Source organism: Alligator sinensis, unplaced genomic scaffold (genome assembly GCF_000455745.1).
Source record: "Alligator sinensis unplaced genomic scaffold, ASM45574v1 scaffold118_1, whole genome shotgun sequence".
Classification (NCBI taxonomy): domain Eukaryota; kingdom Metazoa; phylum Chordata; order Crocodylia; family Alligatoridae; genus Alligator; species Alligator sinensis.
Window position 1 is genome coordinate 4,011,534 of NW_005841850.1, and position 16,554 is coordinate 4,028,087.

At 46.1% G+C, this 16,554-nt stretch overlaps 1 protein-coding gene across 1 annotated transcript; it reads left to right on the forward strand.

Annotated features, from left to right (window-relative positions):
• The first annotated feature begins 6,277 nt into the window (after positions 1-6,277).
• Positions 6,278-12,052, forward strand: LGALS9 (galectin 9). The gene is made up of 8 exons (XM_014522807.2): positions 6,278-6,455; positions 6,583-6,826; positions 7,283-7,324; positions 7,428-7,481; positions 8,099-8,134; positions 8,802-8,887; positions 10,225-10,387; positions 11,625-12,052. The coding sequence occupies exons 2-8, from the start codon at positions 6,776-6,778 to the stop codon at positions 11,769-11,771; spliced, it is 579 nt and encodes a 192-aa protein (XP_014378293.1). The 5' UTR covers positions 6,278-6,455; positions 6,583-6,775; the 3' UTR covers positions 11,772-12,052.
• Positions 12,053-16,554: the final 4,502 nt, after the last annotated feature.

The window sequence follows — 16,554 nt, forward strand, 5'->3', positions numbered from 1 at the left end:
GCGCCCGGCAGCCTCTCCCCGCGGACGGGGCTCTTCAGCGCCCCCCGCCCGCGCATCCTCCGCGCCCGCGCAGCCCCGAGCGGGTCCTCCTGCCATAGGACGGGGGATGAGCTGAGCTGAGCGTTAACCCCCGATTCGGGGACAGGACGAGGGGCTTGCAGGGGAGATGCTGCCTTGCGGTGGGGCGCGGAGGCAACGGTTAGTGCCTAGAAGGTGTATCTGCATCTCTGTCGAAATCCGTATCCATTTCGATATCTCTATCGGTATCTGTAGAGATGGATAGAGAGATATCTATCGGCGTGCTCTCGTGTTGTCCCCTTTGCTCCTGTCGCAGGAAGCATCCGTGATGGAGTTTGTTTCAGTCGGACATCTGCGCCCTAACTTACTTGCGCTTCCTCTCTGCAGGTTTCCATTAAGGCTCTGCTCCGCGTACAGGGGTGTTTTTGCCTTTCCTTGCTCCCACATGAGTGCTGTTGTGTTCACGTTGCAAGTACTTGAACTGTATTTCCCTGCCGGCTTTCAGGGGTGTACTTGGTAGCCGTGCTGGTCTGAGACAAAAAGACTTACAAAAAACTAGAACCCTTGGTTCCAAAATGATACCTTTTATTAGTTCTACTGGCTTTGTCATCTTTTTGGATTCATACCCCTTAACACCTACTAATAAAATTCAGTCTATTACTGAACACCAGGATGGGTATTCAGAACTTTGAACCAGAGGTTTTGCCCATTCATCCATGTAGCATATTGTTGTATCGGTGTGCAGTAGTAAGGTCCTGATCATCCTTCAGTTTTGCAGTGCTGTATAAAAGGAACCCTGTCATTGTACAGCAGGAGAGGCAGAGGTACAGGGCAAAGAAGTCATTTGCCTGGAAAGGCATCCAACAGACCAGAAGCTTACACACAAACTGAACCCAAGTTTCCCATATCTTAGTGCTCTGCCCACCAGCTGCCCAGTGCCTGGCCCAAGACAACGATAGTTGTTACCTCTGTGATTTGAGTTCTAGACACTGATTACCTTGCCAGACAAGGGAGTCATGCCCTAAAGAAACTTGGCTGCCAATATTTAGCATGATTTCAGTTTGGCATAAGAGGAACTCCTCCAGTTGAGGAACTGGAAAGCCAGTAGAGAGTGAATAGCCGTCCAAAGTCAAGAAAGCCTTTGGAGTGCAACGTCCTCACCTTTGACTTGAGGGTCTGTTTTTTCTTCGCTCCCCCAGGATCTCTCCTTTACTGACCCTGTTCAGGTTGGCCTTTGTGATGGCATGAAGATTTTCATTGCTGGAGTCATTCATTCTTCAGGAAACAGGTGTGTGTGTTTGTATGGATCGAGGAGTTTGATTTGTGTTTAACATCAGCCAAGAGAACGCTCTACTCGATTGCCAAATGTTATGGGTTTGTACCTGCTGAAGTTTCCTTTATTTCCAGAGCTGTTGTTCCAGCTTTATCTCAACAGCTGCGTGGACAGATAAGCCTTCAATGCAAAGTCTGTGCACATCACTCATCTCAAAAAGGACACCGACCTCTTCATCACTGTGAGCTCAGAGGTCCGATATTTTAAAGTGTCTTGGGTTCTTGTATCAGGACAGTCTAGTCCAGACACATGTGGCAGAATGGAGCTCCCAACCCTGGACCTGAATGGTTGGTCCTGTTGTGTTACATGCTCCTTCTCCGTATTGCCAGTTGAAAGGCCCAAGAGCCTAATTAACCATGTAACTTAGGTGCATAAGAGCCTGGTGAACAAATTCCCACCGAAGAATCTTTGGAAGTGGGGCGGGGGGGAAACAACCTGCTGATCAGCAGTTCCTGCAATCGGCCTCATTTGTTGGCAGTTTTCTTTAGGCACCATGATAGCAGGGCCTTGGAAGAACAGGGTACTAGCGTTATGGACTAGTTTGAAAGGAGTTTCATGCTCCATGATACCAGTAGCGTTCTACCAGTTAACATCAGTTGAGGTTCTGGCACGTAAAAGAAAGCCGAAAGTCATTCTAGCTTTGCATTAGGCCAGTTGAATGTAATGCAGAGTAAGGAGAAAATAAAAGCAAACCCCACAACACACTAATAACTATTAAGATTGACATTTATTGTGTCACTGGTTGACTGTTTGGTCACCAAAGTTTGAAAGACCAAACTCTGCTCTGTATCTTCTCATAACTGTGTACTACCCACAAGACCTGAATTGGCAGTCTCCTTTAATAGACCCAGAAAATGTTAGAAGAGTTTGTTTGCTGGCCAAGCTCTTGGGGTTAGGCTCTTGTGCTCTGCCCAACCATTATTCAGAAGACGGAGGCAAATTTGTACATCACAGTTCACTGAAGGAGATAGCGCCATTGATGGATTTTAGATTTACAAACAACAAAGGCATGGTGCCCTTTCTGCAGACCATCTTCCATACAATGCAGGAATAAACACACTAGTTTGGCAATAGACTGCTCTAACTTTTATCGGAGCCTAATTTGCACAAAACGAACTTTTCCAACCCAGAGATCTTATAACACCTTCAGCTCTCCTGTGAAATACGAATTTTCATTTCCACCTAGGAGAAATATTACAATCTTTGCATTCTCCACTCATTAGAAACTGATTTTTCAAGCTGCTTCTTATTAAGAGTAGTTCACTAGAAATCCACAGAGCTACCCGTGCAGGGCGAATATCTGCAGGATCGTGCCTGAAGTTTGGAGTGGGAGTGGGAGGGTCTGTATATGCAGTTGCAGTTTTTATGTGGTATTAATCTTACAGCACAAGAGTCTCAGTGTTGTTAAAACTGGAAATCTTAATGGGCCCAGCAGGGTTGTAACATACTGTGTACTGTTGCCTTAAAACTTGAGGCTTCAGATACTATTGGGAATTGTCCTAAATATAAAGGACTGAATATTGAAGAGGCCCAGAAGTAACTATTGGCAGGACTGCAACATTTGAAGCACAGCTGACTTTTCAGATGGACAAAATTCATTTGAAAAGCCTTAATCATTTGTTCATTTTCAAAACTAGATTGACATCAAGAAATGACTTAATACCTGGCTGCTTTAGCTTTTCTAGCACGATTTGTGTTCAATCTGGAGAGATACATGAGTTAAGGCAGGAGTTAGTCCTTAACAGAGGCTGTTCTGCTCTCAGGTGAAAAACAAACCACACCACCTTTTCTTAACCATGGTTTCATTTGCATCTTTTTCCCTCCACAGTTTTCATATAAACTTCCAGTGTGGAACTTCCCAGTCTCCTCAAGCAGATATTGCTTTGCATTTCAACCCATGCTTTGAAGGGGCTGAGTATGTAGTTTGCAATTCTCTGGAGAGAACTGGGGAACAGAGGAGAGAAAGCATGAAACGCCTTTTGTGAAAAGTCAGCCCTTTAAGATTGAGATATGGGTCAAGAATGACTCGCACACGGTAATTTTTGTTTTTACTGTTATATTTTACAGGCAACTGTAGTTTAACATTTTTACCCTTACTGAATAGAAAATGGGAGCAGAGGCCTTTTATTTTGTCATGTTAGGTTCCGACCCAGAAACACTTGTGCCCATGTATGTTTGCATACATAAAGGTGCCTTCATGTCCAGTGACTTCCCTGAATCCATGCATATGTCACGGTAAGCACAGTTTAGTATTTATGAGATTAGGAATTTAAGGTATTTATACATGTGCTCCAGGAGGTGGGGGGGGGGCGCTTTAATTAGAGAGGCTCTGCAAGCCACTCTAATTAAAGCACCCAGAGAGTCACGTGTATCAGCAACCCTGCACTGAAAAATGGTGGCAGGGCGCTTTAAAGCTCATTCAACCTTTAGCTAAAGTGCCCTCACCACCATTTTTCAGTATAGGGATGCTGATACCCATGACACTGGAGTCACAGTAGTTACCACGCTCCAGCAGACTTGATTAAGGTGAGTCTGCTCTGACCTGTTGTAATTACAGCCTGTCGGAGCAGCCTCGATGCACGTGTATTTAATTCCTTTGCATAAGCCAAGTTTATTCAATTTCTTTTCTGTTCATTACTCAAGGCCTGAGCTACAGGAGATGGTGGTAGGTTTCTCCTTGCACCTTCCTCCATATTAGAAGTTTAAGGAATCATTTATCTTGTTCTCTGGCTTTCTAACTTTGCATGCATGAAAAGATCTGAAGTTATGTTTTTAACTCGCGGCAAGTCACTGTAGAAGGAAAGCATTTTGTGGAGTACAAGCACAGGATTCCACTTGCCAAAGTGGACACCATCGCTGTGTGCGGGTGTGTGGATGTGAAAGAAATCAGTGTAAGTGCCAATAGTATGGCTCTTTCTGCAAGAGGGAGGGGCATTAAGATGGAGATACTGAAGAACCAGAGGCATCAACATAAGAAAGCCCATAAACCACATGTTAAGGGCACTTATTGAACTGGGGGCCTTCCTAAACTGGAGCTGCAATAAGGACCATACCCTAAATCATAGCAGGTGGTACTGTCTCAGTCCTTGAGTATGCCTATTGCAGCAAGGCGGCTCGTGGAACACGGTACTTAGTTTGAGTACGGGTCAGACATGATCTGTTTTCAGATGATTTGCTTTGGGTCACACAACAGGTTCATAGAAGAGGCAGGACTAGAACCCAGACCACTGCTCTGGTATTAGGCCTTGCTACTTCCACAGGGTTATTTGTTAGCCATGGGGTTTTCAACCTTTTTGGATCAGTGTACCCCCAGTGGCTGGACGCAGAGTGGGCTGGGGGGTGGCACGCAGCCGAACGCAGAGCAGCGGCAGGTACCGCGTGCAAGCTTCCCCTGCATCTGGCTGGGTGGGCGGCAGCTGCGCGTGGCAGCGTGGGATGTTGTATGGTGGCGCTCTGTCCCTGCCCCCCGCACATACCCTCTTGGGCCTTCTCAAGTACCCCCAGTTGACACCCCCTGTGTTAGCTAATAAGCCTGTTAATTCAAGCCTCTTGGACTAATTTTCTTCCTCCCAGCCTCGTTTCATGTAAAATTATTGGATTCTTCTACCAGCTGACCTAATGTTTCATTGCATTTCTTTTTTTCTACTTTATATTCCATTTCTTCATTTTCTTAGAATGATAGAGAAGTAGGGCTGGAAGGGACCTGCGGCAGTCACATCTAGTCCAACCCCCTGCTCAAAGCAGGATCATCTCTGTCTGAACCATCCTAGGCAAGGGTTTGTCTAATCTAGCCTTAAACACTTCATGGACAACCCTCACACCCAACTACCAGTACCCTAACTTGCCACAGGTGAAGCATGAGGTACTGTTGATGTCTTGTGTCAACAGGTGCAATGTGTCCTGCAGCTCTTCCTGAGAGCTGTTACCCACTTCCTTTGTGCTCTCCTGCCACACCTTGATGTAAAACAAATAGAGGAGAAGCCAAGAGTTGCAAAAAAAAAAAAAAGGGAAACAGAGCTCTGTCAACAGGAAGTGTGCCCTTTTCACAGCGCTCCACCTGCCCTACACCCTGTCCTCACCACACCTGCCAGCTGGACCTATGATTTTCAAGTATGCCTGAGTGTCTTGACGGATGGCTTACCCGATCGCTCAACACTTATTTAGACCTTTCCAGTTCACAAGGTCCTCAGGGCTCAATTCATCCTTATTTATGCCCCCTTAATTTATATGCATGCCTTTGATCAAAGGGGACCTTATTTATGGCTACTCGCTCTGAGACTCCAGCATCAATCGCTTAGTCCTTGTACTTCCTTGATTGATGGCTGTTTCATCAGTCAATCAATTCTTATTTATGCATCATCAGTTACATATTCACTGTCCTCAGACTTAACAAATCAGCAAGGCTTCCCTGTTGGTACCCTCCAGCTGGCCCCACCATCGGCAGCCTGTCGGCTCCCCAGAGTCTCCACCGCCGCAGGCTCCACAGCCACTCCCTGCAAAAAGAGGCTTACCCCATGTCCCAATCCCAGCAGCAGTGGGTAGAATGGCCAACTCTTTTCCACCAGTTACTCTTGCCAGCTTCCACTCCGACTGCCTGAGGATCATCCCTGGGCCAGGACCCAGGTTCATCATGCTCCTGGACTTCCTCTGTGCCTCTGCACAGAAATGTACTGCTCTCCTCCAGGAGACCGTGCACTCCCCTCTCCAGGGGTGTTGGGACTCAGCCCTCTTTCTTTTGGGCTTGCTGGGACTCCCAGGGGCCAATCAACCATGACTCCCCAGCCACTTGTGTGAGAGGAATGAAGACAAGAAGGGGTTAAAGGAAAGTTTACTCTGCTAAGGCAGGGGCTAGAGCAACCTGCATTGCCACTGGAGCAAGTCAGAAAGGAAGCAAGGCATGCCCTGCCCCCTTTTCAAGAAGCAGCTCACATGCATATAGGGAAGCTCCGCAGCTAAAAGGGGTCAAGAACAGCAGTTCAAACAGGAAAGAAAAAGAGAGAGACAGAGGAGGCTGGAGGCGCACTGGATCCAGCTGCAGTGGAGGAGCTGGACTCAAAGCCCCGAGGGAGGCAGAGCAGAAACCTCCTGAGGTCCCACAGATCTGGTGAGAGCTCTGGAGTAGGAGCAAGATGGGGGGGTGCAGAATTAATACAAGAGCACTAAAGCCTGTTATGAGATCCAGAAGCTAGAACAAAGCTGACAAGTCATGTCTATTTCTACCCCTTGCAAAGGAACTTAGAGCAAGACTCGTTCCATTGTCCCAGGACTCCAGACGACTTTTAGCAGAAAGGCTGTCAGGGCACACCATGCATCATAATAGCAGGCTGCCAAAAGGGAGCCTAGAAAATAGAGGTGCCCTGATGCATCATATTGGCACAGATAAAAGGAAAATCGACATTATTGGCAATCAGCTTTTTGAGGCTGATGTGGCCGATAATTTCGCAGCTCAACAGCGTGGCAAGCAGCATCCAGCTGGTAAGTCTGTTGTGGTGAAAGGGGCACAGGGGAAGGAAGGGGCATGGGGGGGGCCACTGCCCCGCGCCCCCTGGACCAGCTGCTCACAGCTCAGTCCCACGTCCTGCCCCAGCCCCAAACCCCACTCCCTACCTCACCGCGGAACCTCGATCTGCTCCCCCCACACCCCTTCCCTCCCCCCTCAACAGACTTACCAGCCAGATGCTGTTCTCCCTGCTGCCGGGTGACATATCTGCAATCAGATTGGTATCAGCCGATATGGCTCGTTAAGAATTGACCATCAGTATTGGCCCCAAAAAATCTGTATCAGTGCACCCCTGACTAGAAAAAAAAGTCAGCGTCTGAGCATCCTGCATGATTTTCTATGGCGCAAGTGCAGAGATTCACTTTTCCTGTGTTGCTGCTGCCTCCTAGTGAGTACTTTCGTCATGACCAAGATTATCTTTTGCTTTTCAGTACAGTGCTCCTCTACTTTTGCAGAAAACCCCTGGACCAGGAGTGAGTAAAAGTGATGCCAAATTCATTTGATTTTATTGGGGGAAGTTTCCCTCCTCCCACACCCTTTTGATACCATGGGCCAAGTTGGGTCTTTGTTTTTCAGGTCAGTCCAGCTTCTTCCACTCCGGAGTCCTGTCCTACAGTGCCCCACATGAGTGTAAGTTGTGAATCCATTTGCACTTGGTGAAGGAAATCCCCCACTGTGTAGTTGTCTTTATACAACTGAGCCAAGTTGCAGTTTTAGTGTAAACTCTGTTAGTTCTAGCTGCTTGAAGCATTGATCCAGATTTTACCCCTCTCAGAATAACTTCTGGACACACCCCTAGAAGTCTGCCAGCACCTTCTGCTTCAGCAGTAGTTGAATTAGTCTTGAAAAATGGAGACTTCTAAGAATAGTCAACTGGGCAAGACTGTGTTATCCAACCATGTAGTTTCTGCAGCCTGAGATTAAAGTTTCCAAAGAGACTGCTGGTACATAGCTCAGAACAGGACTTGTCCTGTGATTATTTTGGACAGATACAGAGCTTTTCAGCTATTTTTTCAAAGAGAATCTAGAGTAGTACTGTATTACTGGAACTTCCTTCCTTCCCAGTCTAAATCAATATATGTGCAGCAGAGCTGAGAAGTATATTTAGACAAATACATATGGCTAAAAACTTCATAATGGAAACGCTGGCTTATGATATTTGTGAGCCCGCTTTTGTTGTAGTTTGGCAGCTGAGATGCACTTCGATATTTACATAAGCCATCTTTTTCCTTTCCCTTTATTTGTAGTCTAGTGCTGCCTTTGGTTGGCGCTCACGGAATGACGTAAGTCTTTGCACCTTAGTTTTGCTGTGAATGTTTTTGCAGTGAGAATACTTTAAGCTCTGAAAGGCCAGAACAAGAATTCCAGATCAAGACATGAGCTCTAGAGAGCCAGTAGATAGGGAATCACGAGGAGTGGCTTCTCTTCATCAAGACATTGGCCAAGAATACTGCCCATCATACTATCTGGCTGTTGAGCAGTTATTTTAGAAGCCAGTGGTTTTCCTATGGGACTTGTTCTGTAGTTCACTGGCAAGCCTGCCTGCAAGTGTTGAGGCTCCTTTTAGAAAGAAAGAGTTTAGGGGGCTGTGTTTCTGCACAGGAATATCAGCAGTGTGCGCAGTACCACTCAGTGGAGTGGAACAAGGCTCATTCCCATCAGGATCTGAGCATTAACATCACTGACACTGCAATACTGATATATTCAGTAGTGCTTACTCTATAGTGCAGGGCAGCGATCACTGCCATTGCAAGGCTCTGTGTGCTCTCTACAGGCGAGAGGCTCAAGAGCATTAAATAATGCATCAAAAACATCAGGGTGCTTTCCAGGGGCTGCCAGAGTTCATCTGCAATCTTTTAGCTAAGCTGGGCTCCCCACTGGGAAAAGCAAGAGGCAAATGTGCTCTCAATGCTGTCTAAAACCAGCTTTCCTCTTTCCTCTCCCTACCAGCGGACTGTGCACAAGCCCATTACTGGAGGACTGCTTCCCTCCAAGTCCATTATGATCAGCGGTGAAGTTCTTTCCAACAGCAACAGGTAAAGTAGCGGGGGCAGGAGGGGGCTTGAAGGCTGCACTGCAGCTAGATTTAGATTTTGTGAGGCTCTGCAGAAGTTACAGATTGTCAGCCAAAGGTTTTCCCTCCACCAGCATGAAGTCGTAGGTCTGTTTTCAAAGCTCTCTGCCCTGATGCAGTTCCTCTGACAAGTGCATAGCTCCAGTTGACTCAGCTGCACAGATTCCATTTGAATCTGTTTCTTCTTGCGTTCCTCAGAGGCTGGGGCAACATGTCTTGCTGTCCACAGCACCCACAAACACAGCCTAATTTGCAACATTTCTTCCTGTCCACAGCACCCACAAACACAGCCTAATTGGCTGATATGCAGTAATCTGGGGACCTGAACCAGCATCGGTGGGCTGCACTGGAAATCTTCCTGTTAAACTCACTGAGAGTCAATGTAGGTGCCTCAGCTTACACTGCAAGCCATACTGTATCTTTAGGAGCAGGTTTGTGCCTTTTGCTTGCAGTCTGCATTGTTTTAACCCTGACTCTATAAGTATTACCCAGGACATCCCACTCATTTCAGCGCAACTCAGTGTGATGATTGGGGTCTGTCAGCCTGGAACCAGGGCATCTGCCCAAGCATTTTGCAAAGTGCTGCTGTAATCCTCTAGGCATTCAACATATACAACTGCAAACAGTTACATGCTGGAGACCAGAAAGAAAATAGTTCTGCCAAATAAGGCAAAGCTGCTTTGGAGACCTCAGTGAAGGAAGTGACATTGCAGCAGGTAGATTAATTCTTGGAATGTTACACTGGATCCAGAGAGTTGTGGGTTGCAAAGGGCACCACGCCACTGTTGTGTCATATAGAGAAGGGCTGTGCACGTGTAGGCAAAATTGTACCCACTTTATGGAATGAAAGCCTTTAGCCAAGCTAAGCTCCATTATGTTTAAACACAGAACAAGAGGTGATCACTTTTAAGCTCAGGCAGCCTTTGAAGGACTGAGTCTTTGGACAGGTCTCAGACGCGTGCTTATTGTACTTTGCACCAGAAATGAATTGCAGGCATCAAAGGAAACTGGCAGATATCTGACTGATTTGTAGTCGCACACAGGAAATCACAACCTAGTTGGAAGCCTATAGCTTCCACCTATAAACAAAGGGGAGCTTCAGCAGCTCAGCACAGGACAGTAGTATAACTGCCAAGAGGTGGCTAACCAAGCCAGCAGCAAGTGGTAGCTACAAGATTAGGGCCTGCCTAATTCTATACTTTTCTAGAACATTACAATGCCTCAGTCTGAACGGTGGACATTTTGGTGTAGCTGGGGTCTGATGCATTCAGTTTATCTCACTGGGATTTGTGTGCTTAGGTTCCACGTTAACTTGAAGTCCGGCAATGACATTGCATTGCACCTGAACCCAAGGTTTGATGAGAACGTCATTGTCCGAAACTCATTTGTGCATCAGACCTGGGGGACGGAGGAGCGTGATATGCCGGGCACAATGCCACTTGCACGGGGACAGAACTTCACTGTAAGCAGATCCCTTTTAAAACATGCCACCCTGTTACACCCTTAGAGAACAACAATGACCTGTTGGCCTGTCAGTCCGTTATGTTAGCACTTTTTCATGTCCTTGCGCAAAGGTATTTAGCCAAATTCACAGATTCATTAGCATCTGACAGGACCCATGAGTGCTTCTGTTACGGGCTCGAACTTGCAACCTCTGGGCTATTAACGGTGCACTGTAACCTATGTTTACTCCATCCCAGCCCCAACTCAGCGAGCAACAGCTCCAGAGCCATCCGTCACATACTGCTAGCTAGTGCTCACTTCAACCCCATGACAAGCTAGTCAGCATTGCTCTCCCAGCTTACAGAGGGGGAGAAAACCAAGATAGCAATGGGACTTCCTTGAGCCTGTCTACACACATGCTCAAATACGTAGTAGCCTATTTAACTATGCATTAAAGCATCACGTAAAAAACCATGCAGTGACACTAATGCACATTAAAATAGGCTACCGTGCATTAAGCATCACTTTAAAAATGTGTGCTTTCAGTACTGCACATTAGGGCAGCCTAATATGCATTCATTTAGTACCTCACATTGGAGGTACTAAGTTTAATGCACATTAGGAAATGCGCATTAATGCATGTGTAGACACACACCCGTATACCTACACAACCCAAAAGGGAGCAAGAATTAAGATGCTTGAGCCTGTGCCCCCAAACCAATGCACAATCTCCCAGGTCACATTACCCCTTACCTCTGAAAGAGTGATGGATGAGTCCAAGGCCCTGGCCCCCATCCCCTTTTAGCCAGCCCTGGCCCCTGTTCCTAGTGGGGCAGAAACCAAATCAGTGCTGTTGATCCAATGAATATTAAATGCTGAGAGCCAGAGTGCAGGATCTCCTCCATCCAGGGATGCAGCCATCTCATTGAGCCACCGGGCTTTTACCTCCCTCCTCACTGCCCAGCTGGCCAGCGACAGCACCTAGCTAGTGATCTGGTGGTTGAAGTGCTCTGCTGGGAAGTGGGGAAACAAGGATTTAAATCCTCCCTGGGTGAGAAGGGGATAGAAATAGAAGTTCCTTACAAATGCCAAGAATTGCAGCTGTGCAGTTGCCCCTCAGGCCTATGAAGATGAAACAGGATTTAGCTTTAGTTCCTCCTTGTTTGCATCTTTTAGAGTTTACTACAAATGCTTGTAGAATCTACTACAAATGTTGCTTTGTAACATTTCTTCACTGCACCCTCCCTTCTTGACAGATTCGGATTTCATGTCAAGATCATTGCTTCAAGGTGGCTGTGAATGAGCAAGATCAGTTTGAGTATAAGCATCGTGTTCAAAACCTGCAGCAGATTGACACTCTGGAAATTACAGGTGACGTTACCGTGACCGATGTCCAAATCTGAAGTTTACAGGGCAGTAAACTGTGAGCTTCTCCTTGCCTCCTACAATGAGCAAAGTCAGCTGCTTGCCTTCTACAATGAGCCACAGGCTACAGAATTTACCAGATCATATGTAATCAAGTAGATCTCCCTTGTACAAAAGGCTTTGGCAAATGTTACCAACCGATTTTCTTCGCATTTTATTAATATTATAAAATACAAAAACTTGTATTTTTTGCCCTATTTGATTATGGGACCTTCCCTTCTGTTCAGAAAGGACTGGTAATTTTAAGCTTTTTACTATACTCTATTTTCCTTAACTTTGTATGCAAATAATAACTTTTTTATTAAACTTGTTAATATAAACTCAGGTGAGCACGTTGGTTTCTTTTGAAGCAGTTAATAAAAACTTCTATTCCCTCTTACCGATGAATGCTGTTTTCCTGCTGGATGCATATTTAGAAACACTCCAGGCACATCTACATGAGACACCTTAATATACGGTGGACTGTTCTGTGTATTAGTGTGTCATGGCAAATACCACGCTAATGCACAATAGAATTAGTCTACTGTGTATTAAACATCCCCCCCCAAAAAAGTTCACCTTTGCTGTTGTGCATTAATGCAGGTACTGTGCCTTCATCTAGTACTTCATATTAGAGGGCGTTTATGCACGTGCTGGGGTGGGGGGTGATCTCTTTAATTAGAGCGGCTTCAAGAGCCACTCTAATTAAAGCACCCAGAGCATCTTGTGTATCAGCATCCTGGCATTTTGTAGTAGTGGTGGGGATGCCTTATTTAAAGCTCATTTGACGAGCGTTCGATAAAGCGCCCATACTGCCATTATGGGGACACCGATGCACAAGATGCGGGAGGCTGCTGGAGCATGGCAATTGATTAACTGAGTCTGCTGTGATGTGCTGGGACTACAGCATGTCAGAATAGCCTCTCTGCTCATGTATAGGCACCCGTAGGTACTAAAATAAATGCAGTAGCAAAGGTGCATTAATGAACGTGTAGATGTGCCCTCTGTGGCTCCCCACAGGAATGCGAAGGCACTATTAGCAGATCAGCACTGAGCTTTGGTATTCTCTTACCTTCAGGTTTGAGAAGCCAGAAAGAACTGTGATCTATACACCAATTCCCTGAATAACAAGGTCATTCTAGTTGCACCTCCTGTTTCCTACCTGCAACTCCACCACTTTTCTAATGACACAGAGTATAACTACTGGAATCAAGCTACTCTTGATGCAAAGTGGTAGTCGAGGGAAGCTGATGGTCCTTTCTGGCCTTATGCTCTATTATTAGTTGTGCTTCCTGGTTGCCTAGCATAGCCGCAATTAGTATCAGTCTTCCCACAGAGCCTGGCCCACACCTTTCCAGCTACAGATAAAATCCAGGTTCATTCAGACATTGCATTCTCCACAGTAACCAGGTACAAAGCAATCTCTACACCATTTGAACACACCATAGCACTGTGCCATGTTGTCAGAACACAGAAACAATTCCTCTCAAGCCACACAGCTTTCTGCCTCTCTTCTTAACAAACAAGGAAACTATTTCACCCAGCTCAGCTTGTCATGATCTCTTGCTTGAGAAAAGGCTCAGTCTGTGCCCCTTTTCCCTAGTGTCTAGACCAGACTGCACATAGCCCCTTCCCTTCCACTGTCCTGCATTTGAGCAGCAGTTTAGCGCTGAGTTTTGCAGAGGCCAGTTGTCCCTCATTAGACCTGATTAGCACTGGCCTAAGGAGTAACAAGTGGGCCTGTCCATGCTCTTCTGAAAGGGCACTAGCCTGCTTATAACACCCAAAGGGTCACAGGTCTGTCTAGCTTTCAGGTTTCTGTGGTTAAGGCACCCGGTTTCCTACAGCCAGGGGCATGCAAGGCAGTGATGTACTTGGCATCTCAGCCATGTGCAACTGTTTTCACCTAAAGGGCCAGGTGCCCATTTCCAGCTGTCAGCAGAGGGCAGCACTTCAGCACGGTTCCTGCACCCCAGCCTTTACAGCAGAATAATAAAATGATCTCCCCACACAAGCATCTGTGGCACTTCCGGGGTATTGGGCTATTATTGAAACAAGCATACATCAAACTGTTTGTAAACAGCTAGCAGCCTGGCCCCCGCAAAGCTTCTGATGAAAAAACTAAGAAATATTAATGAGGTTTTACTGCCATTTTCTGACTGGTCCTATTCATAAATCCAGTTCTTACAGTGTTGAGGGCCCAGTAGACTTAATGGTACAGTTTTTTTCCCCACCTTCTTATCTGTCCTGGTTCCTACTGATACTTATTCGGATTATCCTAGCACCAAGAAGCCCCATCGTAACAGGGACAAAGACAGGAAAAAGTGGGCCCTATTGTAAAGAGCTGACAGCCTGAGGCTCAGAGTAGAGCTGACAGGTAGACAGAGATGGAGAGCACAAGGAAATAATGACTATGACCACACTGTGGACACAGCAAAGTAGTGTAGACATGCCCCAGGTACCTTGAAGCAAGCTGGTATGAGTCCAGGGGGGTAATCTAGCTGTGTCAGCATAGCTCTTTGTGCTAGTTTCTCCTACTTCTCCATGTGTTTTGCAGCTGCAAAGGGTTGTGCTGCTGCAGTTAGACTGTGACTGGTTCACAGGTTACCTAATTTTAAGTTGTGAATCCCCCTGTTGTGACATAAGGGAAACTCATCCCCATTTCAGAAGTGAGGAAATGAGGCACAGGTAAAATTAAGTGACTTGCCAAGGCCACACAGGAAGCCTGTATTGGAGTTGGTCCTTGGGGAAGGGTGCAGTGCTGTAACTAGTTGTTCCTTCCTGTACAGTTCCAAGCAGAGGAAGAAGAAGATTCCAAGAAGATTAACTGCAAGAGGGTTGGTACGAAGGGCCACACATGTGGAAGTGTGACGGGGCAAATACTGGGCAAGATTTTCAGAAGTGAGTAGTGGTTTGTGAGTGTCTCAGTTCTCAGGGTCCTCAGGGCCTAATGGCTAGGGTATAAATGCTCACTGTATTCTAAATACTGGGCTCCATCAAGGGAACTCAGTCTGGGCACCCCAAACCATGCACCATTTTTTGGAAACTGTGGCCTCAAATTTTAATAAAGAATCAATAAGGTACTTAAACATCTTTGTTAACATTTAGCTGGTGAAAACACCTCTTGATTTTAATACGCATGCTTAAAATTATGCATGAGCTAAGCACTTTGCTGAATTGGGGCCATAATAAGCACAACAGCAAGTGCAAAGTACAATGATACAGTTAGCTGTTAGATCATGTTTCATGCTTCAAAAGAAATGCACCCACACTGCTGCTGCTTTATGTTGGCTTTTATCTTGGACTATAATAAGTACCCAGCAACCTTCACATGCACATTATCTTTTACATTTACAACTTTATGAAAAGCAGTTATACCTTCTTCCAGTTTATGGGAAGTTCCTGGAATGGTACCACGAAGATGAAAAAGTTACACAATAAAAAAATGCCCAAACTACTCAGAACGTAGCCCAGAAAAATCATGCAGTTTCTTTCCGGGAACAGAAACATTTGCAGCTCCTAATCTAACCTGTCAGTGGCGCAGGAGGGAGCAGTTGTTCCCATTTCCCGAGGAGGTGGCCTTCTGTGATCTCTCATGCCTTCAGGATGTAAAGTGTTGTTCCAGTGCCACATCCTGCATGCAGGCTGGAGGAAATTCCCGAAGAACTGTATCGCAGAACTGGCCTAGGGATTATACCATCATAAGTGAGGAGTATCGCTCTCTGCTTTAGAATCGCTGAAGTCTACGTGTTATAGAAAGCAAATCAAGGATTATGAAATATGTTATTGTGAAATGGGATTACAAAGGGCTGTTTAGCCCTGACCTAGAGAAACCCTTACGGCAAGAGGATGCTGAGGGAATTCCTGTCCACTTCCTCAAGTGGACAGAGGCAAGGGGGCTGGGTTGTGGCTACTCTCCATAATATTTCCCTCCAGAGGGCAAAGAGTCCTGGAGCTCAGTGGTATAGGACTGGATGCTTATTTTTCCCCCCCTTATCCCCACCTGACTTGGGTGAAGTCCAGGGGTCACCAAAAGTAGAATTTGGCTTCCTAGGGAGAGGGCGGTTGATGGAAGGTGAGTTTGGCAAGGAAATGATGGTCTCACCCTACTTTCCCCCTGCCAAAATTGTGCCTGATAAGAGTCAATAAAATAAGCGTATATTGGGGAGAGGTCTTTAAAAAGACTGAGTGGACAATGCGTCTCCCATCTGGTGAAGCATTCTGAAATGATACTCAGGAGCAACCAGATATTAGGCAACCAAATGGACCCAGTACTTGCCTGGCATGCTCTGTTCTGTACTGTTATGCTTCAAGCTGTTTCAGCTGCCCTGTGCTTTCTGCCCTTCTAGTTCAATCTATCCTGCTGTGCTGTGTATGTAAAACACAGGAGTGCTGACTCTCTGGCATCCTGGGTATTTTCCATAAAAGCTCCAGCTCCTGGAGACAAGCAGTACTAACATGAGACTTTCAGTTTTCATAGAGTAGATTTATAGCCCTACTGCTTGGGGGACAGCTTGCAAAGATGACCTGCACACAACCCTCAGGACTTTAATACCAGGTGGTAAATAAAAATAAACCAACATTTACTTTCTCTAAAAAACAGCATAATTGTTGGGCCAATTTCATGATCTGGAGGCCTGACTCATTAAAAAATCATGTTTGGGGCTGACTATATGGCAAATGCTGTAACAGTGGGAGGAGGGGAACATATTGCACTTCGGCTGGTAGGTGTGACTACTGTTAGGAGGGGAAGGGGTCATATGGCCTGTTTCAAGGGGTTCC